The 23,402-nt window shown below is 52.1% G+C and overlaps 2 protein-coding genes across 3 annotated transcripts; one reads left to right on the top strand and one right to left on the bottom strand.

The window, feature by feature from the left end:
* ANKRD53 (ankyrin repeat domain 53) lies at positions 1,608–9,059 on the top strand. 2 transcript variants are annotated; one of them, XM_021087391.1, is made up of 7 exons: positions 1,608–2,135; positions 3,969–4,287; positions 4,558–4,699; positions 5,037–5,236; positions 5,947–6,111; positions 6,506–6,626; positions 8,310–9,059. In XM_021087391.1, exons 2-7 carry the CDS (start codon positions 4,223–4,225, stop codon positions 9,015–9,017), a joined length of 1,401 nt encoding a protein of 466 aa, XP_020943050.1. In that variant the 5' UTR covers positions 1,608–2,135; positions 3,969–4,222; the 3' UTR covers positions 9,018–9,059. The 2 variants fall into 2 exon arrangements, with proteins under 2 accessions (XP_020943050.1, XP_005662540.2); XM_005662483.3 differs by lacking the exon at positions 1,608–2,135 and adding an exon at positions 2,856–3,867.
* On the bottom strand, positions 9,677–18,287 carry TEX261 (testis expressed 261). The gene is made up of 6 exons (XM_003125039.6): positions 18,100–18,287; positions 17,166–17,245; positions 15,291–15,444; positions 13,238–13,305; positions 12,469–12,571; positions 9,677–12,314 (listed from the first exon to the last, which is right to left on the bottom strand). Exons 1-6 carry the CDS (start codon positions 18,167–18,169, stop codon positions 12,199–12,201), a joined length of 591 nt encoding a protein of 196 aa, XP_003125087.4. The 5' UTR covers positions 18,170–18,287; the 3' UTR covers positions 9,677–12,198.

The following is a 23,402-nucleotide window of genomic DNA, read 5'->3' as shown; positions in this document are numbered from 1 at the left end:
TATGGAGTTCCCAGGCCAGGGATCAGATCACAGCCTCAAACTAAGATGCAGCTGTGGCAATGTCAGATCTTTAACCCACTGTGCCAGGCCGGGGATTGAACCCACATCCCAGGGCTCCCAAGATGCTGCTGATCCCATTGCACCACAGCGGGAATTCCTAGTACTTACACCTATTGAATTATCTTTGATCTCTTGTCAAAAATCAGTTCACCATTAAGTGAGGGTTTTGTCCCCTGGATTCCAAATCTATCCCATGGATCTACAGTCTAGCCTTGTGTCAGTCCTGGGTTCCTTAAAAATTTCAATCTACAAGATCATATCTTCTGTAGAGATAGTTTTACTTCTTTTCTTGCTAATGCGGATGCCTTTCATTTCACTTTCTTGCCTCATTTCCCCAAATAGAAGTGGTGAGAGTGGGAGTTCCTGCTGTGGCTCAGTGGGTTAAGAGCCCGACTAGTATCCATGAGGAAGCGGGTTCAATCCCTGACCTCGCTCCATGGGTTAATGATCCCATGTTGCCACAAGATGCAGCATAGGCCACAGATGCAGCTAGGCCCAGAGTTGCTGTGGCTGTGGTGTAGGCCAGTAGCTGCAGCTCTGATTTGACCCCTAGCCTAGGAACCTCCATATGCCCCAAGTGCAGCCCTAAAAAGAAGAAGAAAAAAAAAAGTGGCAAAAGTGGACATTATTGTCATGTTCCTGATTTAAAGGGAAATTATTCAGTCTTTCACCATTAAGTATGATGTTAGCTGGGGATTTTACATAAACAGTTTTATCAGGTTGAGGAACTTCCTTCTATTCCAAGTTTGCTGAGTGCTTTATCCAGGATATAGAATAGAATTTTGTTAAACACTCTTTCCGTGTCTATTGAGATGATCATGAGTTTTTGTCCTAATTCTGTTAATAATGTTTTTCACTCTCATTTTTATTTATTTTATTAGTGTTTTCTCTAGGGCTTAGGGATATACATCTCACCTTAGTAGACTATTTTAGACTTATATGAACCTAATTCCGAGGAGATACAAATATCCCATATAGCCTGTATGTCTCATATATCTATTTTCTCTTCCATTTTTGTGATATTAGTATACGTATTACAATCTGTATATATATTACATATGCAAAAGTACATTGTTCCAAGTATTGCTTTATGTAATCTTATGCCCTTTAAAGAAGCTAGGAAGAACAGTATGTATTTACAGATTTTGTTATACTTGCTATACTAATCTTCTAATTTACTATTTCTGGTTTTCTCTTCGTTTGTTCCTGTGGATTCAAGTTAAAATCTGGCGTTATTTCCTTACTCCATACAGCTTTGCTCCCATCCACCTCCTTCTGTGTTGTTATTGTGAATATAATTCTCCATGTTCTAGGACCAACAATACCACTGTATATATTGGCCACACTCCTTTTTTTTTTTTTTTTTTTTTGCCTTTTCTAGGGCTGCACCCGCGGCATATGGAGGGTCCCAAGCTAGGGGTCTAATCAAAGATGCAGCTGCCGGCCTACACCAGAGCCACAGCAACGCGGAATCCAAGCCTCATCTGTGACCCACACCACAGCTCATGGTAATGCCGGATCCTTCACCCGCTGAGCAAGGCCAGGGATCAAACCTGCAACCTCATGGTTCCTAGTCAGATTCGTTAACCACTGCGCCACAAAGGGAACTCCTTGGCCATACTCTTATCATCCCTTTCCAGAGAGGAAATCAACAGTCTCTGGGCATTTTCTGCTATCCAGCTGCCCCAGGGTCTGGCTTCTGTTGTTCCACTAGGCACTGTCTGCCCAGCCCACCTGGCTCTAGCTCTAACCAAGGGGTCTTTAGCGGGAAAGGCTCTTCTCCTCCCACCTCCTTGGCTTCCCTCTTTGAAAGTTCCCTCCTTAGGGTCACCTGTCACCTCTTGCTTCCCCAGGAAGAGGACTGAGGCAGAAGTGCCTCCAAGTCATTCTCAACCCTGGCTGCACATGACCATCACCTAAAGAACTTTACAAAAGAGCAACTGCTCAGGCCCTAAACCAAATCAATCAGTTGACCCTTGAACAACGCAGGGGACAATCTTCATGCTATTCATAGTCAGCGCTCTGCACACCCAGTTCCTCCACATTGCGGGATTCAACCAACCAAGGGCCATGTAGTAAGTAGTACTTATTATTGAAAAATATGTCCGTGTAAGTGAATCTGCTCTGTTCAAACTCGCACTGTTCAAGGGTCAATTTGTCACTGAGGAGCTCCCGTCATGGCGCAGTGGTTAATGAATATGACTAGGAACCATGAGGCTGCAGGTTCGATCCCTGGCCTCGCTCAGCAGGTTAAGGATCCAGCATTGCTCTGGTGTGGGTTGCAGATGAGGTTCGGATTCCGCGTTGCTTCGGCTCTGGAGTAGGCCGGCAGCTGCATCTCCGATTCAACCTCTAGCCTGGGAACCTCCATATGCCGAAGGAAGCGGCCCTAGAAAAGGCAAAAAGACGAAAACAAAAACAAAAACAAATAAACAAAAAAGCCTTGTCATTTGAATCCATAGTCCTAAGTCCCTTCACTGGTATTTTTCTCTCAGGCAATTTTTTTTTTTTGTCTTTTTTTTTTTTGCTATTTCTTGGGCCGCTCCCAAGGCATATGGAGGTTCCCAGGCTAGGGGTCGAATCGGAGCTGTAGCCACCGGCCTACGCCAGACCCACAGCAACGAGGGATCCGAGCCGCGTCTGCGAGCTACACCACAGCTCACGGCAACGCCGGACCGTTAACCCACTGAGCAAGGGCAGGGACCGAACCCGCAACCTTATGGTTCCTAGTCGGATTCGTTAACCACTGCGCCACGACGGGAACTCCTTTTTTTTTTTTTTTTTTTAAATGGAAGTTCCTCGGCCAGGGATTGAATCTGAGCCACAGCTGTGGCAATGCTTAACCCACTGTGCGAGGAAGGGAACCTCTCCCTCAGGTCATTCTAATGTACAGCCAGAGTTGCAACAACTGCTGTAGAAACTGCAAGGTGCCCCAGGTGAAGATAACGTGTTTACTTGAAGAGATCCTCAGATACACCCTCCAACATCAACAGAGACATAGGGTCTTGCTGCCATTGTTAGGATCCAAATACCCCAGAAGCGACAGCCCAAAGAATCCCTCGACTTCCAGGAAGTCTTCAAAACTTGTCCCTTCACAACATTGTCACCTTATCTTGATTTGAAGGCAGTTGCTAAGGTCCCACCTGGGGCAAATATCCAGTCAGATTTGCTGGTTTTTACAGTGCTCAGGAGGGGTACTAACTCCTGACCAATAGGATTGGAAGGCAAGAAGGCCCCCAAAGGAAGTTTCCCTGGAAAAGGGGAGAGGTGCTTCTGGGTGGAGAACCTGCATTTTTGTCTCTCTGGGAAGGTCATTGTCTCAGGAGACCCCTCCTCCCATTCATAGACTTTCCCAAGGGAAATACCTGGAAAGTCGGGGGCAGAGAGAAGTGGGCGGTGTGGTCAGGTATGCCTAGCATTGACCCTGGGACCTCAGGAGCCCTCTGCTAAGCTTGGGGTCTATTTCCCCTAAGAAAGGGTGAGAATGTGGATGATTGAATAACACTCAACACTGATGCAAGCAACATTTCATTGCTTGGCTACTTGTCCAAAGCCAGTGCCAGGGGGAAGTGGAAGGGAGGGCAGCTGGGCATTCCTTTTCACCTAGTAATTCTACTTGCAAGAATCTGTCCTGGGAAAACAACCAGAAATGAGCCATTTTGTTTTCTGCAGTGCATGCGAAATGACAGGGCATCCATTGTGATGCTGGCTATGGCTGCATCATAATATCCCTTTAGTATGTGGGCTGACAATGGAAGCTAGCACATAACATAACGATGAATGAAAAGAGACACAAAAGTATATATGGTAATAGCCGGTGGTTTCTCTGGGTGGTGGGATTGTGGTTCTTACTATCTTCGTTGTCCCTTTCTCTGTTTGCTTACAATCAGCTTTTGCTAATTTTATAGTCAGAAACAAAAGCTACGCGTCCTTCAGTGTGGGGTATATGCGATGCTGAGTCTCCAGGACTAGCGGCCCCCGGAGGTCGGGTGGCAGATCGGCGGCGGCGGCAGGAGCCTTGGAAGCGCGCGGGCTCCGCCCCTCGAGGGAGGCGGGCGCCGAGCCCCTCGCCTTCGAGCGCCCGCCAGGTGCCCTGGAGAGAGGGTTGGAACTTCAGCGGCGAGGACCCTGGGGGCGGCGGCGCCTCTCTGGGGACGTCCGCATGCAGCTGGCGGAGAAAGTCTCTCTGAGGGCCACCTGCAGCGACTCGGCTGCCGAGCGGCCCAGGTGCGCCGGGGAGCGGGTACGCGGGGGTCGGGCCGCGCGAAACCTCTCGGCCCTCCGGGAGGGCCCGGCCCTGGAGCGGGCGGGGCGAGGGTGCGGGGATGCGGCCGGTGCCCGGCCCTCGACGGTGATCGCTTCCCCAGGACCCTGCTGACCAGCTCGCCCTGGCTCGGCCTCCAAAAAAGCCTTGCCGCCCGTGTGGGCCTCGCCGGCGCTGCCCCGGCAGGCCGCCGCCGCCTCTGACTCCCGCCTTCCTCCCCGCGCCACCTCCAGCTTAGTGAACAACCTAGAAGAGAAGTGGAACCAGAAGGCGATCGGGAACTACTATGAGCTGTTCGCCGCCTCGTTGGGCAACCTGGAATGGTTGCGGTTCTGTCTAGATCGGCACGGTGAGGTAATCCCGGCTGATGACAAGGTAAGGACTTGGAGGGCAAGAGCTAGAACCGAGGTCCTCTCCACTCCACGAATAGCTCCGCACATCGTGGTTGCTTGGCCAGAGCTGATCAAGGGGCATTGGGAGATACCCTTTTCTGGGGAGAGGGTCCTAACTCACCTTGTGACTGCTGGAAGGCTGTTTGGGGGAGTGTGGAAGGTGAGCAGGTATGGGAGTGGGAAAGAGGTGTGTGTGATTCCGGGCTTGGGGCACAGAGAAGAGGGGAAGGGTAACCGGAGGAATTGCTTTCTAGGTTAGGTTGTGGACCTTGGAGCACTGGTCCTGCTCAGCCTCTTCCTGCCTCCTCTGGCCCCCACAGGGTTTCACCGCCATCCACTTTGCAGCCCAGAGAGGCAAGCTGGCATGCCTGCAGGTCTTGGTAGAGGAGTACAATTTTCCTGTGAACCTGCCCACCAAAAATGGCCAGACACCCCTGCACCTTGTCATCCACAGTGACAACAAGACCATGGCCCTCCCCTGCATTCGCTATTTGATTCAGCAAGGGGCGGCCCTCAACACGTGAGTCCAGCCTGTGTGGGGAGAGTGGCTTGGAGGCTGGGCAGATAAGAACCTCACTTCCGGAGTTCCCATGGTGGTTCAGCAGCTTAAGAAACCTTCTAGTATCCATGAAGATGCATGTTTGATCCCTGGCCTTGCTCAGTGGGTTAAGGATCTGCATTGCTGTGGCTGTGTGTAGGCTGGCAGCTGTAGCTCCGATTCAGCCCCTAGCCTGGGAACTTCCATATGCCATGGGTGTAGCCCTAGGGGGAAAAAAAATAGCAGGTAGGGAGAGGATCTGTTTTGGAAGAGGCAGTTACCACCCGCCCCCAAGGAGAGGACTGAGAGTGAGCTAGTCAGGCAAAGAGCCAGGGAAAAGGTTCCTGGCAGAGGTGAAAAGGCTGTGTGTTGGAGAGAGTGGGGCAAAGTCAGAGGATGAAGTTGAGCAGAAGCAGGGCCCAGGGGGCAGGGGGCAGGCCTTGTGGGCCATGGCCAGGCGTGGGGAAGGGGCAGCAGGGCTGGGTGGCTGAGGAGGAGACGAGGTTAGGGGTCTCTGCGCTCCAGCACATCTCCCGTAATGAGACCTTTACTGTTCACTTAGTCCGAACCCTCCTTCCACAGTCGAAGAAACTGAGGTGGAGAGAGAAGGGACATGCCAGGGTCACCTAGTGGGCTGGTGGCAAGATGCCGTTTGCCTTACTTCCCCCCTCTCTCTCCCCGGCCCTCTATAGCCAGACATGCAACGGCTCCACACCCCTGCACCTGGCAGCCCGAGAGGGTCTGCTGAGCTGTGTGAAGGCCCTGGTGCAGAATGGTGCCAACGTCCATGCCCAAGATGCCATGGGCTGTAAGCCCATCGACTACTGCAAAATATGGAACCACCGCATCTGTGCCCGGTGAGGGTGGGAGAACCACCCCTGCCTGCCCCCTCCCCCAGGGCCCTCACGCAGGGCTGAGCATATCAGAGCAGGCTCTGCAGATGAGTCCGTGAAGGGGCCCCTCCCCAGGATGCTATTCCCAGGGTTCTCCACAGGGCCTCAGCCTGGAGGTTAGCATTGCTCTGAGGCCCATGGCTCCTCAGCTGGAGGCTGGTGATCCAACCAAGCACTTTCCTGTCTCACCACCGAGTAGTTAGCCAGAGGGGCCTCAGGCAGCAGGGCCGGGTCATCTTGCTCATCTCACATCTGGCAGCTCCGCTCACCCGCACGCAGGACCTCAGGAATGCCAGTCTCCCCTGGCCAGGGCGAGGGTCTGTCACTGGGGGATGACAAGCCCCCACCCTGGTGCCAGGTTCTTGAAGGATGCCATGTGGAAACAGGACAAGAAGGACTTTGCCTGTGAGATGAGGAATCTGAAGAGGCTTAAGGACCAGCTGGCCCTCATGGAGCAGGACCACCTGACTGAGTATCAAGTAAGGGGAGGGTGGGCAGGGGTGCTGGGTATCAGCTGCCACCGAGGTTCCAGGGTGTGAGCAGAGGAGTCAGTGGCTCACGCGTGTAGTTAGAGGAGCAGCTAGAAGTGGTCCCACCCAGAAAGAGCCCAACCTCGCCTGCTCCTCTAGGAAGGAGGGGGGGTCTAGGAGGATGTCAGAAGGATAATGGTTAAAAGGGAGTCTTTGGGAGTTCCCGTCGTGGCGCGGTGGTTAACGAATCCAACTAGGAACCATAAGGTTGCAGGTTCGGTCCCTGCCCTTGCTCAGTGGGTTAAGGATCCGGCGTTGCCGTGAGCTGTGGTGTAGGTTGCAGACGCGGCTCGGATCCCGCGTTGCTGTGGCTCTGGTGTAGGCCGGTGGCTACAGCTCCGATTAGACCCCTAGCCTGGGAATCTCCATATGCCGCGGGAGCGGCCCAAGAAATAGCAAAAAGACCAAAAAAAAAAAAAAAAAAAAAAAAAGGGGAGTCTTTGAAGTTGGGCAGCAGTTGGCCATGTAAAGAAGCAGGGAAGGGCTGACCAAGTGGAAGGAACAGACAGCCCTGCTGAGAGGCACAGGAGCACACAAGAGCATGGTGCTATGCCAAGAAATGCAGATTCAGGATGCAAGAACTAGAAAACTCCCAAAGAAAATGCTGGTACTCCTAAGTGGATTCAGGAGTGGGGAGGGCTTCGGAGCTGGCAAAATCTGGTACTCCAGCTGTTCCAGCTGCATTCCTCTCCAGTTTTCCCTGTCCTACCCTCTGTTGTATCCATCTGTTCCTTTGGCTCTAAAATTTCCCAGAAGCCCCTTGCAGCTCTCCCGTTATCTCCTATTGGCCTCTTGGATCAGGTGTCCGTTCTTGTTCCACTCCCTAGAGCTCAAGGAAAGCCATGTGCTGACTGACTTAGGTCTGGGGCAAGGCTGATGGAATTATCATGATGGGCTTAGCCTAATCAGAGCCTACCCCTGGAGCTGCGTCAATCTGCAAACCACCTGACTGCTTAGCGACAGTCTGGGAAGTGAAGCACTGAGATAGGGAGGGAGGGGGTGCATCTGTGACCAGTTGAAGGTTCAGCTCTAGTAGTGGTGGCAGGGACAGAGAGCATCACCACCCAAACCAGAGAGCCAGCCAACTGTGTCTCACAAGACCCTCCACTTCCAAGAAGCCTGCCCAGATTACTTCCACCCAGTTCCTGGCCTTCCAGACTTTTCTTGCTTTCTCCTTCTATGGTTAAGGCTAAGTTTGCACCTCTCATTCGCCTTTCCCCCCATCAAACAGAATCTTAAGGCAGGACATGTCTCCACCATCAGACTGAGAAATCCTGCTGGGGGGTGGAGGCTGGACTCCCTTATTAAGGCTCAAGGTTTTCCATAAGCAGGGACTGTGCCTCCCTCCCTCAAGTTGGAGACCTCACCTAGCACAGAGGCTGTGTGTCCATCAGATTGGAAGTGTCCCCTATGGGAGAGGCTCTGTCTGTCCCACGAACCCAGGCCCCCCATCAGAACAAGGGCTCCCCCAAGGCAGGGGTTTCTCTTATTAGAGCGCAGCTCCTCTGTGGGCAGGAAGGTATCTAATCAGTCAGACCTGGGGTTTCCGGGGCGACAGCCACAGGGCCTCCTTCCACAGGAGCACAGGGAGAGCAGCCCTCCAGAGCTATCTTGTGTCTTCTGCTATTGCAGAGAAAGCACCAAATTCTGAGAGATGCTGAGGTCAAGAAGTGGCTCCATCGCAAGCTGCTGCCCCGAGGCCAATCCCTGATCCACAGCACTCAGCAAGAGCCCCAGGCCACCGCCATCTCCAAGACTCCTAAGCAGCGAGGACTCTGGCCTCCCAAGAGCTTGCACCCCTCCCCGGAAGCACGCCTGCAACAGACACTGGAGCCCAAGCTGCCTCTGGTGATGCGTAGTCCCACCTACAAGCAGCCCAGGCTCAGGCGGCCCAAGGTGTGGAATCTTAGCAACAACCCTGCCAGGTCCCCCACTGCCCAGATCGGCTACCCGCAGGGCATCCGCCTGGGCGTGCATCCCGACTCCAAGCTGGAACACGACTTCCGCTGCTTCCTCGAGGTCAGGCCTGACGGGCATGGTGGCGCACGTCTGTGCACGGTGGCCGGCAAACAGGTGGCACCTGTGCCCCGGCTGCCTTTTGAGGTAATAATCCGTGAGCTGTATCCTTCGGAGAGGCCGTACAGGATGAAGGTGCCCCAGGGCTTTTACTCTGTCACCATGAGCCATGTGCCCCGGAAGCGGCACCTGGGTGACAGCATCTTCTGGACAGACACTCTGAACATGAACCTGAGAGAGACATTTGACGAAGCCTTCCTGGCAGCTGTGCGAGCCCATCAAGGGCTCCCTGCTCTGTCCTCCCCCAAAGCATCCCCCCCTTAAACATATTTTGGTAGCCTCTCCACCAGAGGCCACCCAGTGACAGCTGAGGTGTGATTCTATGTGGATGGGGGAGAAGGGGGAGTGGCCACAGGCTGCCCACCCCCAAGTTCAAGAATCGGAGCCCCCTCCTCCACAAATCCCAGATCCCAGGTCTCCCTTCTCTCCCAGAAGGAACCTCTTAGTCCCCCCAGGAGATCCAAGTTAGGACAGTAGCCCAAGGCTCAGAGTGGGATCCCTCTCTATCCTGGGCCCTAGCACTGTAAAAGTGACACCTCAGTGTCCCCATTCCCACCCCCACCCCCAACAGCTCACCAGGGACATAGATTCCAGGATAAGAGACCACTGGGAAATTCTGGCTCTTGTTCATATTAAGTCCTTCCTGCTGCAGGTGCTAAGCCTCACTGCATCTCAGAGCCAGAACGGGGAAGAAAACAGCTAAGAGGTCACCAGGGCATGGGCTTCCCAGTCACCACAGGCTGCCATCCTTCATTCCCCGCTGCCACTGGGGTTTCTGCGGTTCAGGGAGGGCACAGGCAGCCTCTCTGGAGGCAGGAGGGAGGACCTTTGGCTTCAGGTAGAAACTAAGGAAGCACCTGTACTTCCTCCAGGAAGCTATCCTGGATCCCCTGCCACCCCCTGATACATAGCATTACAAATCATTCATTAATCAAACGTTTATTAAGTACTTTCTATGTGCCAGGCGCCAAGCTAGGCACTGTTGATACAAAAATTGAAGGCCAATCCCTGCCCTCAAGGAGCTTACAGTCTAGTGAGGGAGAGAGACCAGGAAGCAGGCAAGTAAGCCCAGAGTGATGTGTGGGTGCTGGAGGGAGAAGGGGCATTCAGCCTTCCTGGAAGAAGTGAAATCTAAGCTGAGAATTGACAGAGAAGGAGAGTGAGAGGATAGGAGAAAGGGGAATCAAAGTGGCTTCTCTGGATACAGGAGGCTGAGGATCAGAGTGCGAGGGGCAATTGATGAGGCCAGAGAGGCGGGCGAGAACCATGACACCGTGAGTCTCAGAAGCCATGCTCAAGAGTCTGGGTTTTACCTGAGGGCAGTGCGGAGCCATGGAAGGTTGTAGGCCAGGGAGTGACTGGGTCAGCTCTGCATGAGAAAGACTACTCTGGCTGGGGGACAGAGAAGCAGGAGGCTGTCACAATAATCCAGGGGAAAGCCAGTGACAGTGGGAGCGGCTCCTAACAAGAGATGTTCAGATGGTAAACTTGACAGTTGTTAGAGATTGGATGTGGGGGCAGAAAGAGAAAGCAGGCTTCTGGTCGGGCTCCTGAGTGATCTTGGGGCCAAGGCAGGGACCCACACGAGGCAGGTTCGTGGAGGACAAGTGCTTTCTGAGCCACGAGAATTGTCTGTGTGCACAAAGGCAGCACACTGTGCTTCAGAAGACCGAGAGGGATGCTGGGGCTGGAGGTCAGCTCTCAAATACTTGAAGCCATAGCCATGGATGGGCTCCTCCAGGGAACCCACGACAGAACCCTGAGAAACCGCACTGTGCATGGGGTGAGTGGAGGAGCCAGCACAGGACCTGCCGGGAACTGCAGAGTGTTAAGGAAGCGCCAGCCAGGAACTGGGCGCCATCAGCCTGCCAGATGCTGCAGAGATCCAGCAAGAGGAGATATGAAGAGGGGCTGCATTTAGCACAAGGCCACTGGCACACCACTGGGGAGAGAAATAAAGACACGGACAGCAAGGCCAGCTGCTGGCCCAGCGGCCAGGAGGACCCCAGCCCACCAGTGTCCTCTACCTTGTCCATCCTTATCTGCACAGGACAGAAGAGCTGGCAATCTCAGTGCCACCGAGACAGGGCCAAAAGGTGCTTCTCCTCCCAGGGAAAGGGGAAGGCTGGTGTTTTTAAGAGACTAGGAGTGCAAAAGCCAAGGAAATGAAGGGCTATGGTGGGACCCGAGGCAGGTGGTAAAGATTTCCAAGCACAGAGATTTTTCCAGTGGTTTAAAGGTACCACATGTGTGCAGTCCATCTCTGCACCTGCCAGCCTTGCTGTGAGGTATAGGACGTGGCCAGTAATGGCTCTTGTGGGGAGTTCATTCCCATATACACTGCTGAGTACTTGCAAGGCACTGTAGTTGGAGTACAAGGTCAACCAATGCTGGTCCGTGCCCAGGACTGGCCTGCCTTCTTAGAAGACGGAGGTCACCTCCCCAGGAGCCAGGAGCACTCAGAAGAGGGCTGGCCCATGTGTGCTCTTAGAGTGACAAACAGCTTCTCCCACCAGTCCCATTTCTTACAAAACAAGCTGTAGCCCAGGCTGTCTGAAAGCCTATTTTTAATCCTGTTTCTCCTTGAGCCTGAGACAGAACTCAGCCAGAAACCACTCTTCTCTAGGGGAAGACTTATAAATAGGATATTGTAGATTCTCCTCTGAAAATCTAACCCAGTCCCACCCTGTCCCCTCTCTGTCCCCAGCCTGCCAGTCACAGAGCCTCGGGGGAAGAAAAGATGGAAGAAGGGGGGCCCAACACTCCCCACCCCCTGAGCAGGCCCAGCTCCTCATCTCTGCCTCCTTCCACTAAGGGCCACAGGAACAGTCCCTTGAAGGGCAAGACTCAAACCCAGAAAAGGAGTCCCTGGCGCAGAAAAGTCTGTCCAAGGTGGAAGGTCAGCAGGCAGAAAGGAAGATGAACTTTCAGGGTATTAAGGCAAACAGTGCCACCTAGAATCTTTATTCAAATGGGAATCAGCACTTGGGCAGAAATCACAGTTCAACAGCAAAAACTTTCTCTTGCAAGGGCCAAGCTGTGGCCCCTCCCCACGGCCATCTGCCCAGAGAACCCAGCACTGTCTGCTCTCCAGCGTCATGGCCCCGGCCCTGCATGCCCTGGCCAAGCCGGAACTCCCAGTCCAGGAAGGGGCAGGAGGGCCACTGGAGCTCAGCTTCTGCACCCCCAGGTGGACTCGGCCTCCTGCAAAGCAGGCACCACACCTCCCCTCCCCCGGCGCCCTCTGAGGTCTCGGCCTCTGGCGGCATCATATCTGTGCCAAGCTGAGCCTCCCCAGGAGGGTGGGGTCAGGGGCTTCTGGGGGTGTCGAGGGAAGGGGGGCCAGGGTTGGGGGGACGTGCCTTCCGGCTCCCGGCCGCCACCTAGTGCAGAGGCCCGGGGGCCTGACCCTCCTGATCCCGCCCAGCATCCCCTCCCCAGGGGGTCAGTATATCTTCTGCCGACTGGGTAGAATGGCCTCTTTGATGAAGGAGAAGACAACCAGGATCCCTAAGCGCTTGCCCCGCTTGCCTTTGGTGAAGTAATTGGAGACCACATCATCTGTGGAGACACGGGCAGGGAGACGAGAGTGTGTCTGAACAGGAACATGGCTCTGCCACGCAGAGTCCAAGCACCTCCCTCACAGGGCGGGGCTCTGGCCACTCAGGCCTTGCTGGCGTCCTCCCACCCGGACCCCTCATGAACCCCTTCTCACCTCCTGGCTGCATGGTGGAGGGCAGGACGTTCTCCCCAGCCGACAGGGACACAAAGAAGGCAAACGGGATTATCCACAGACAGAAAGTGAAATAGGCCAGGACCTGGCAACAGAGACACTGAGAAGAGGGTGCCCCCGGAGGTGCCAAGGGTGGGCCGGGAGTGGCTGCCGCATAGCTCGGGTTCAGGCGTGCACCAAGGACCCACACTGGATGTCTGGAGGGACCCAGGGCCCAGGAAGCAGAGACAGGCCATCCCCAGATAGGGAGAAAACCCAGTAGGGAAAGGGGGAGGCCAAAGATGACCACAATCCCCAAATCTCAGTCACCAGGACAAGCAACTCCTCAGACCAGAAGGAGGCGGATCCGGAGGGCCAAACCTTGACTGAGCCTTGTTCCCTAAAGAAGTGACCTTGTTCTTCCCAGAGCTTCCATCTGGAGCAGCCGGGTTCAGGGCTGCGGCCACCCCTGCCCTGTGAGGTCTGCGTCAGACCAGGCCACCCCATGACTCTTCTGACCCCAGGATGTTAGACTGGGATCCTGAGGGGCCCAAAGGACTCACTGGCAGAGAGCAGCATCAGCCCCACTTCGGCCAAAGGGATCCCTGCTCCCCATCCTCATGGCTTTCTAAAGTCATCTAGGCTCTGTTTGTGAAAATGTGTTATCCCTGAATAGACTCAGTTTCCACTCACAGCCAGGTTCGCAAATCAGGCAAGTCCCCTTGACTCCCTCTATCCCTGCGAGTAGTCTGATGTACTGGATACTCCTTACCTCTGAGAAAGGATAATATTCCTCTGCAAAAAACTGAAAGGCCAGGTAATGATTCACCACCACTAGCCCTGTTGAGGGAATGAAGAGTCAGTTCGTTTGGGGGATAACAGGAGGCTGGACTTTCAACCTTCACAAGGCCCCGAGTCTGAGTCCTGACTTTACTCCCCATTCAGCGTATAGCTTGGGGCCAGGCACACTCCTCTCCAGGACGAGGGGAAGGGAGGGAGGGGAGGGGAGGGAAGGATTAGCCCCCAGCTGCCCACTGCAGAGGATGTTTTTGAGTCTAATTAGGAGTAGGTTAAGAAATTCTTTCTTTGGTCTTTTTAGGGCCGTACCAGCAGCATATGGAGGAGGTTCCCAGGCCAGGGGTCGAATCTGAGCTACAGCTGCCAGCCTACATCACAGCCATAGCAACGCAGAATCCGAGCCACATCTGTGACCTACACCACAGCTCACAGCAACGCCAGATCCTTAACCCAATGAGTGAGGCCTGAGATTGAATGGGCATCCTCAAAGATACTAGTCAGATTCATTTCCCCTGAGCCACAACAGGAACTCCTTAAAAAGCTCTTTGAATGTCATAGAAATGAGACTACATGCGAGTGCTACAGAGTCCAAAGCACAAGGCCAAGTGGCCGGGCCTGTGTGACCGTGAGCCCTGAAGAGCGCTCTCCAGGCAGTGGGGGAAGAAGTCACGGGCGTGCAGCGTGCCGGCTCTGAGGGCAACGGGGAGGAGGCCTCCACACACACGGAGGCTCTCACTCCTCGGGAATAAAAGGGCTGCCCAGTTTGCTAGATGCTCTAGGGTGTAGCCTTAGGGTTCCTCAAAGTTCTTGGGGAGACAGTCCTTCCTCATCCTGCCCCAGAGTAAAGTTCACTGGTCTGAACTGGTAAGTTCTGGATCCCCACACACCTCCTGGGGACCCACTGCACAGAGAGGCTTCCCCTCACACCCAGGCCCCCTCAGAGACGCCTCCCAGCCAGCTGCCTCGTCTCCTTCGTCTTTGCTCCTCCTTGCCTCTCCCCTTCTAAGGCAGAGGCTGCTGCGATGCCCAGCCACGCTCTGGGCCAGAGCATCCTGGAAGACATCCTCAGGACAACTCTCTCAGGCATCCAGAGGGCAGGTCAGGGAGGGACAAAGGGAAGCCAGGGGAGCCGGCTGCTAGAAGGGGTGGGGGCGGGGAGCACCCTGCCCCACCGGGGGAAGACGCCAAAGGGGCCTGGTCTCCAGGGAAGGCCTCCTCCCACCAACCCCCACTGAACAAATCCTCTGGTGGAATCACACCAAGGCATGAAGTCCTGGTATTAACACCGTGCCATCCTTGTGAATAACGGTCTCTTTCCAGGTTCTCTCACAGAAATAGAAAAGCAGCTCTAGGAAACCCCAATTCCATCTGACAGCCTGATCAAAGGCTAAGAGGACCAGTAACGATTAACGGAAAAGAAGGCCATCCTGGTAACTAGACACTGTCTAGAGCCGTTTCCAGGAAAAACTATAAATATCTATAAGCACCTAGGGTGCCAAATGAGTCTCCAAAACATCACAGACAGAGGAAGACGCTAAGGCTGAGAAGGGGAAATGGCTCCCCGGGGTCAGAAACTGGTGGCAGAGCAAAGGCAGGAAGGTGGGGTCCTCCAAACACGCTTGTCAACCCCAAGGCAACTGTCTGCAGGGAGCCCCAAGCCCGTGAGGCTCCGTTTATTCTCGACTTTGGGCCAGAGGAGGACTGGATGGGCAGCTGCTTGCAGGCCAGGCAAGGGATTTGGGCTCTTCCTGGCCAAGTGGTTTCTTAGGGGCTTACCGACAGCCAACCCACCTCTCTTTCCTTCTCAAAGCCTGGGAAAGCCCTCCCTCTGAGAATCCCCGGCCCCCAAATTCTAGTCTCTAGAGCCAGGGTGGGCTCTAGGGTCCGCACGTGTGAGAAGCCCATTCTCCGGCCTCCTGGAGGACCTCAGTGGTTTGCCTCTTTTCCTCTCACGGCCCTCAGTGCTCTAGACTGAGCTGCGCACATCCAACCACCTCAGCCGCCTCCCCAACCCTGTCCCCTCTCACCGCACGACAGGATGAAGTTAGGCGAGGTCAGCATGATGAAGGGGAAGGTCTGGAGGAGGCCAAAGTAGACAAGGTTGGTGAAGAGGCCCACGCCAATCATGCTGGTCGGGAAGTGCTCAAAAACGTAGAGGCCGATCAGCACGGCTGTGGAGAACTGAAACGACCAGAGCACACTGTGAACGGGAACAACCAGCACCACAGCGGGGAGGGAGCCTCTGCCAGGCAGCCTTCCTGGACTCACTAACCCCCAGCTCGTTCCCGGGTTAGTCAGACCTTGTTCATCTGATGAACTTCTGTCTCTCCCTGTTTCAAAGTCACCATCCTGACCTCCCCAACAAGGCTCTCAGGTGCCAGAGGGCAGCATCTTTTAATGCCATTCTCAAAGCTGGTTTGACAGCAACCCACGAAGGGGAACAGTTTACACTGTGCCCCCAACATACACATTTGTTTATATAATCAAAGCTCAGATTTCAATTCTAGTCTTTTACATTCCTTTTTTTTTTTTTAAGGGCCACATCTACAACATATGGCAGTTCCCAGACTAGGGTTTGAATGGGAGCTGCAGCTGCCAGCCTACGCCACAACCACAGCAACGCAGGATCCGAGCCACATCTGCAACCTACACCACAGCTCATGGCAACGCCAAATCCTTAACCCACTGAGCAAGGCCAGAGATTGAGCCTGTATCCTCAAGATTCCTAGTCAGGTTCGTTTCCACTGAGCCACAATGGGAACTCCCCCCTCCCCTTTTAAAATGCTGATAATGACCTATCAAATTGGCTGCACAACCCAAAAGTGAATCATACCAGTTTGAAAAACATTGTTCTGAAGGACTTACAGTTGTCAATGCTTAATGAATGGCAGGCAGTTGGTTGAATGGAGATAATTCCTACCAACATCCATGAACTGGGCCCCTGAACCAAGAGCAAAGAGGTTTGGCCTCCACCACCAGCATCCTCCCCAGGCCATGCCCAGCGTGCCATGACACCGAGGGACGTGAGAAGCACTGGATTCCTGTCCAAGTGTGCCGCCTGCCCCTCCCAGCCTCTCCTACAGCTGCAGAAATCTATCCACCAGCAGTCACTCCTGTGGCTTTGCCATCAATGGCAAGGATGGTGTCTTCAGGAAGAGGCCTGAGCAGGGGACGCAGGGCCTGGCCAGGGAAGGGGTCTCCCTCTTAGAACAAGTTACTTGACCCAATAAACAAGAGGGCAGTGAACAAGTACTCAAAACTGTCCTGAGGAGTTCCCATTGTGGCAGTAACAAACCCGAGTAATATCCATGAGGACTCCAATTCGATCCCTGGCCTCGCTCAGTGGATCAGGGATCCGGTGTTGCTGTGAGCTGTGTCAGCGGCAAACATGGCTGAGACCCAACGTTGCTGTGGCTTTGGTGTAGGCCAGCAGCTGTAGCTCCGATTTGACCCTTGACCTGAGAACCTCCATATGCTGCGGGTGCGGCCCTAGAAAGACCAAAAACAAAAACAGAAAAAAAAAAAAAAAAGAAAACCTGTCCTTAAGGTTCCTCTCAATTCCGAATGCTGTGAGCAGAGCAAGGGGCTAAGAACACTGAGGCCACTAACCAAGGGTAAAGAATGCCACAGTCCTGCCAACAGAGAATGGGCACTCAGCTCTCACCACAAGGAACCAAGAACAAGGCCTGCAGTGAAGCGATGCCACTTGGGGAAGGAAGCCAGGGAAGACCTGGGCCCAGGAGAGCAGGACCAGGAGACAAGGTACAGGGCAGGAAGGTGGGGGTGGAACCCTCAGGAAACACCAAGGACAGAGGTCTTATCATCCAGGCCAAACTTTTCCCACTTCCTCTTTTTGAAGCCCCACAAAAGAGGGGGGAATCCTGGGGAAAGCTACCACTTACCCAGATCATGTATTTTATGATCCTGCTGGTGGCCACTGTGTATTCTTCTATCAGTTCTGCCAGGTAGTAGAGTCCAGCCGCTGGGGAAAAGGGCAAGCAGGGAGCACATTAGCCAGGGTCACTCCCACCATCCTGGTCACCCCTCTCTCTGCAGCTGGGTCCCCATCAATCTTTCAAGGACTCTACCAGGTAAGGAACAAACCAAACAACCCATGTGCTACTCTCTCAGTCTGAACTAACACTTTGTCAGGGCCACTAAGAGAGATTTTCTAAAAGTGAATGGAAACCTGCATTTGATGCCTAGGCACAAACGGAAACTCTGGCCCACAAAGGGGAATTTCATTCACTCATTCAATAAACATCTGTTGACACTTAGTATGCGTCAGGTGCCAGGCTGAGGGGTGAGGGGGTTGGGGGGGGGTGTCAGACGATCCCAGTAGGGATCCCTGTAGGGAAAGCACAGGGCACTGCTGGATCATCAAACCCCAGACAGAGGACTTCCCGAAGGAGGTGAGATCTCAGCTGTGATCAAGAGTAGGAACTAGCCACAAGGGGAAAGAAAGAGTGTCAAAGTGAGAATAGGAAGCACGAACGGCCCCCAGGCGAAAGGGTGGCGGTAGGCGTCAGGGGAAAGTTCGGTGCGGTCTGCCCCTGAGAGGGTGGACGCGTCAGCGGTTGGCGGTGCGCGGCCAAGGGGCACTTGAGTCAGCCTCTCCCGGGCACCGCTGGGGCGGACTTTGTGACTCCTGGAAGGACCCGCGGTCAGACTAGGATGCTGGGATCAGGAGGGGGCAGGGCCAGGAGGGACAGGAGCGAAGGCTGGGAGGACCGGGCAGCGGTCTCCCGAGGCGCTCCGGTGCCCTCGCGATGCGACCCCCGGCGAGCACAGATGCCGGGGCGGAAGCCCGCGCGGGCCGGGGTCGCGCACTCTCACCGACCGCCAGCGTGATGAAGGCCACCTGGATGAAGAGCGACAGCCAGCTCAGCACGTACATGAACCACATGGCGCCCCCGCCTGCCCCCCGACCGCCGGGACGGGCCTGCGCGCTCCGGCTCCGGCGACACGGAGCCGCCGCCACCGCTGCCGCGTCCCCGCCCAGCGGATCGCCGTGCGCCGCCGCCGCCGAGAGCAGCCCGGCTTGAGCGCCGCTCCCGGCCGGGACTGGACGAGCGCCGCCCCCCGGCGCGGAGGGTCAACAGCTGCTGTCGCTAGTGGCGTGCGCCAGGGGACCTCAAGGCTCCGGAGGCTGCCTAGACCGGACAGTCGTCGCTGCAACCGCCCCCGCACCGTGTGTGTGTGTGTGTGTGTGTGTGTGTGTGTGTGTGTGGCGGGGGGGGAGGGGGGGGCCAGACCGTCTTGAAGTTCAGGGACGCGGCTAGTACCGGAGCTCGGGAGGTAGCTCCCGGCCGCTTCCTATGCACTCCCGCGCCAGCCTAGAGAGCTGTCCAGAGCCTGGGAGGGCCGTCCGACCCCTCCCCATCAATCTGGGGTTAGAAGCGTCCAGGCAGATTGCCCAGGGCTTTCTCTTGCTATCGCAGATAGAGGGACAAAATTGTTGAGCGCCTGACGTGTGCCAGGCACTGTGCTAAAGGCTAGGCTGTAGGTTCGCGATGGAAATTAATCCGATGATGTAGAAAATTTTATGGATGGGGAAAGAAGGTTACTTTGCCTCAGGTTATACATCTAGGAAGCGGCACTGGTAGGAACTGGGGAGCTTTTGATTAGTCATCCTCAAGCCCAACTCTCCCTCTCTGTTGAGTTATCTTACGAAGGCGGAATGCATTTACTACATCTCTGAAGAACTGAGGGGTCACAAGGAGCTGGGCAGTCTTTGTCAAGAAGTCCCCCACCTAATGGCAGAGAAAGGCATGCAAAAATAAAGTATGTGTAATGGGTGTTTGGTATGTTTGTCTTAGTTTTCATGCATAAAAAGAAATATATATTCCTCAAAAAATTAAACATAGAATTAGCGTATTATCGAGATATTCCACTCCTGGGTCTATACCCCAAAATATTAAAATCAGGGATTCAAAGAGATATTTGCACACTTGTTCATAGCAGACTTATTCACAATAGTCAAAAGGTGGAAACAACTCAAATGTCCATCTGCAGCTGAATGGATAAACAAAATGGTGTATACAGACAACAGAATATTATTTGGTTTAAAAAAGACATAAAATTCTGACACATGCTATGGCATGGATGTACCTTGAAGACATTGGGCTAAATGAAATAAGCCAGGCACAAAAGGACAAATATTGTATGATTCCACTCCTCTGAGGTAGTCAAATTCATAGAGCCTGAAAGTAGAATCATGGTTGGGGTAGGGGAGGGACAGCTGGTGATAGGGAGTTATTGTCTAATGGGTACAAAGCTTTAGTTTGGGTCTAAAAACGTTCTGGAGATGGATGGTAGTGATGGTTACACAACACTGTGAATGCATTTAATGCCACTCTTCTGTACACTTAAAATGGTTAAAATGGGAGTTCCCATAGTGGCTCAGCAGGTTAAGAACTTGACACTGTATCTGAGGATGTGGGTTTCATCCCTGGCCTTGATCTGGGGGTTAAGGATCCCAAGTTGCCACAAGTTGCAGCATAGGTCACAGATGCTGCTCAGATCCGGTGTTGCTGTGGCTGGGGCATAGGCCTGTGGCTCCGATTTGATCCCTAGCCAGGGAACTTCCATATGCTGCAGGTGAGGCCATAGAAAGAAAAAAAAATGGTTTAAAATGGTAAATTTTGTGTTATGTATAATTTATCATGACTAAAAAATGCATAAGATTACAAAGTAATTATATTGAAATATAGACATCAAAATATTTTTTAGAAAACTGTGCAGTATAATAATATATACACTTCTTTATTAACACATAACCAGATCTAACAGAAAGTCTGATGACTACCTAAGAGTGACATAATAAGAAATATATAGGCGTTCCCATTGTGGCTCAGTATGTTAAGAATCTGACTAGAGTGCCCGTCGCGGCTCAGCAGAAACGAATCTGACTAGTATCCATGAGGACACAGGTTCAATCCCTGGCTTTGCTCAGTGGGTTAAGGACCTGGCATTGCCGTGAGCTGTGGTGTAGGTGCGCAGCTCAAATCCTGTGTTGCTGTGGCCAGCAGCTACAGCTCCGATTGGAACCCATGTGCCATGGGTGAGGCCAAAAAAAAAAAAAAAAAAAAAAAAAAAAGAACTTGACTAGTATCTATGTGGGTGCAGCTTCGATCCCTGGCTTCGTTCAGTGGGTTAAGGATCTGGTGTTGCCACCTATGTGGGTTAAGGATCTGGTGTCGCCACCTATGTGTGGCATAGGTTGCCATGGGTGTGGCCCTAAAAACAAAAGTATATATATATATATATATATAAGGTCTCTGCCCCCAGTTCCTGACACTGAGTTTCTAAGTACCTTGCAATTTCCTGGGTGACAGGAGCATCTTTCGTTCTAATGAGGCAACTCTTGGTGAGCTGCGGGATAGCTTCAGGATGGGGGCTGGTCGCCAGAAAGACCAAACCATGATTAGATGCTTGGAACATTCAGTCCCACACCCCATCTTCCAGGGAGGGGAGAGGGGCTGGAGATTGAGTTAATAATCATGAGGAAGCCTTCATAAAAATCTCTAAACTATAGGGTTCTGGAAGAGATCTTCCAGATTGGGAATATATCCATGTGATGAGAGGGTTGTACACACCAGCTCCCCAGGGACAGACGCTCCCAGGTTCAACCCTTCCAGACTCCGCCTCTTCATCTGGCTGTTTATCTCTGTCCTTTCTGTCAGCAGTCAGGGAGACAAAGAGACCCTAGAAAGTTGGAAGGGAAAAAAACCTCCCTATTCCTTTATACGAACGTCTAACTGAAATTTAATATAATACTATAATAAATAAATCAGAAGAATATAAATATAAAATAATAATAAAAAATAATATCTTTTGTGATAAACTGGTAAGCGTAAGTAAATGTTTCCTAGTCTGGAGAGCCATTGTAACAAATTATTGAATCTGATGGAGGACAAGTGGGAACCCCCTAATTTTGTAGCCAAGTCAAAGAGAAGTGTGGGCACCATGGGAACCCATGACTGTGACTGGAATCTGAACTGAAGGCAGTTTTGTGGGACTAGGCTCTTAAGGCTTTGGAGTCTTGTAACAACTCCAGGTAGATAGTCTCAGAACTGAATAAAATTATCAGACACCCAATTGGTGTCCGGAGAGTTGGAAAATTGATTGATGTGTGAGAAATCCCCACATATTTGGTGTCAGGAGTGTAATAAGTAAAGAAACAGGGTTTTGTTTGTTTGTTTGTTTGCTTTTGTCTTTGTTTCTGGTCTTTTTATTTTTTTATTTTTTTTTAAACTATGGCTTTAAGGTTTTATTTCAACCTGCATATATATGTCCACATATATTTATATTGTTCATAAGCAAAATATGAATAAAATTCTGCATCTTATTTTTTATTTAACATAAAGTCATAAGTATTTCCATGTTGCTATAAAAATCTTTGTACTTATAATTTTTAATGGCAGCATAATATTCTCTCAAGTGGAAGTACAATAATTTAGCTGATGTCCACATTCTCTTTGGGCATGCTGATTTCGTCCTCTTTTATTTGCAATTGAAAATAACATAGCCACCATCATCTTCTTTTTTCCTCTTGCCGCTTAGATTTTCCCCATGCCATTCTCTTGTTCCTGGTCTTTTTAGGGCCATATTTGCGGCATATGAAAGTTCCCAGACTAGGGGTCAAGTCAGAGCTATAGCCGAGGGCCTACACCACAGCCACAGCAATGCTAGATCCAAGTCGCATCTTTGAACTATGCCAAAGCTTGCGGCAACACTGGATCCTTAACCCATTGAGTGAGGCCAGGGATTGAACTTAAGTCCTCCTGGATACCAGCTGGGTTCTTAACTCGTTGAGCCACATCAGGAACTCCCAAGGAACAGTTTTCCTTTACTACTATGCTTACAAAGGAAGGATGAGTATCAATATTTCAAAATACCCGCAATCATCTAAGATGAGAAAGTCACAGATATGCTAAATACCGTGAGTTCATTGCCCACATTCATAATGGAAAGAAAAGTTAAATTTCAGTTAGATGTTAGTGCACATGAAGAAGGAGACTTTTTTCCCTTCCAACTTTCTAGGGTCCCGGAGTTTGTCCCCCTGACTGCTGACTTCTAAGGGGTCCCCCCACCCCTGATTAAGAATTCCTGAGGGATACCTACAAGGAGCAGTGGGACCGTATGTCTGCATGCTTATTTACAAGGCTCTTCATTGCAGCCCTGGGAGAGATCGAAAACAACCTAAATGTTCATTCATAGGAAACTGGACAAGTACATTTCGGTGCACCAAAATCAGAGCCATAAAAACAATTAAGGATCTTCTTTAAGTACCCAGAGGCTCCCCTTTTGAAAAAAGCAATAGAATGGGGAGAAAAAAATCTGCATAGGTCTTTCTTTATTTGGAATATTTCTGGAGGGATCCATTAGAAAATGGTAACTTGGCTTGCCTCGTAGGAAGAGAAAGAGTTGGGTTCAAGATTACCAGAGGGCATGTCCACTCCATGTGTTTTTATACCCTTAAAGCGTTGAACTGTGTAAATATATCTAAATGTATTACCTATTCATGAATTAAGTTTGCAAGTTAAGTGTTCAGATACAAACTATTGCCTTTGGAATGGATGAGCAATGAGATCCTGCTGTGTAGCACTGGGAACTCTATCTAGTCACTTATGATGGAGCATGATAATGTGCGAAAATAGAGTGTGTACATGTATGTGAAACTGGCTCACCATGCTGTGCAGTAGAAAAAAATTGTATTGGGGAAATTACTATTTAAAAAAATAATAATAATAAAATCTGCAAAAAAAAAGTTAAATGTTCATACTGTGCTGGACCTGCTGGGATGCTTCCAATTGTATGGCATCACTCAGGCCAATTTTTTTTTTTTTTTTTGTCTTTTTGCCATTTCTTGGGCCGCTCCCTCGGCATATGGAGATTCCCAGGCTAGGGGTCCAATCAGAGCTGTAGCTGCCAGCCTACGCCAGAGCCACAGCAACGCGGGATCTGAGCCAAGTCTGCGACCTACACCACAGCTCACGGCAATGCCGGATCGTTAACCATTGAGCAAGGGCAGGGATCGAACCCGCAACCTCATGGTTCCTAGTCGGATTTGTTAACCACTGTGCCACGACGGGTACTCCGACTCAGGCCCTTTGTGAGAAGAGTGTGCTTCCTTT

The sequence above is a fragment of the Sus scrofa genome, chromosome 3, assembly GCF_000003025.6.
Source record: "Sus scrofa isolate TJ Tabasco breed Duroc chromosome 3, Sscrofa11.1, whole genome shotgun sequence".
NCBI classification, from domain to species: domain Eukaryota; kingdom Metazoa; phylum Chordata; class Mammalia; order Artiodactyla; family Suidae; genus Sus; species Sus scrofa.
The sequence above is the reverse complement of the archived record's forward strand: the minus strand, read 5'-3'. Positions and strand labels throughout refer to the sequence as shown.

Excerpts from the sequence above, each read along its gene's own strand:
- ANKRD53 (XM_021087391.1), top strand. The coding sequence starts at position 4,223 with ATGCAGCTGGCGGAGAAAGTCTCTCTGAGGGCCACCTGCAGCGACTCG. Across the intron at positions 4,288-4,557 it reads TCGGCTGCCGAGCGGCCCAG|CTTAGTGAACAACCTAGAAG; the intron begins GTGCGCCGGGGA and ends CGCCACCTCCAG. Across the intron at positions 6,112-6,505 it reads AACCACCGCATCTGTGCCCG|GTTCTTGAAGGATGCCATGT; the intron begins GTGAGGGTGGGA and ends CCCTGGTGCCAG.
- TEX261 (XM_003125039.6), bottom strand. The coding sequence starts at position 18,169 with ATGTGGTTCATGTACGTGCTGAGCTGGCTGTCGCTCTTCATCCAGGTG. Across the intron at positions 15,445-17,165 it reads TCATAAAATACATGATCTGG|TTCTCCACAGCCGTGCTGAT; the intron begins GTAAGTGGTAGC and ends TGGTCGTTTCAG. Across the intron at positions 13,306-15,290 it reads TAACTTCATCCTGTCGTGCG|GGCTAGTGGTGGTGAATCAT; the intron begins GTGAGAGGGGAC and ends TTCCCTCAACAG.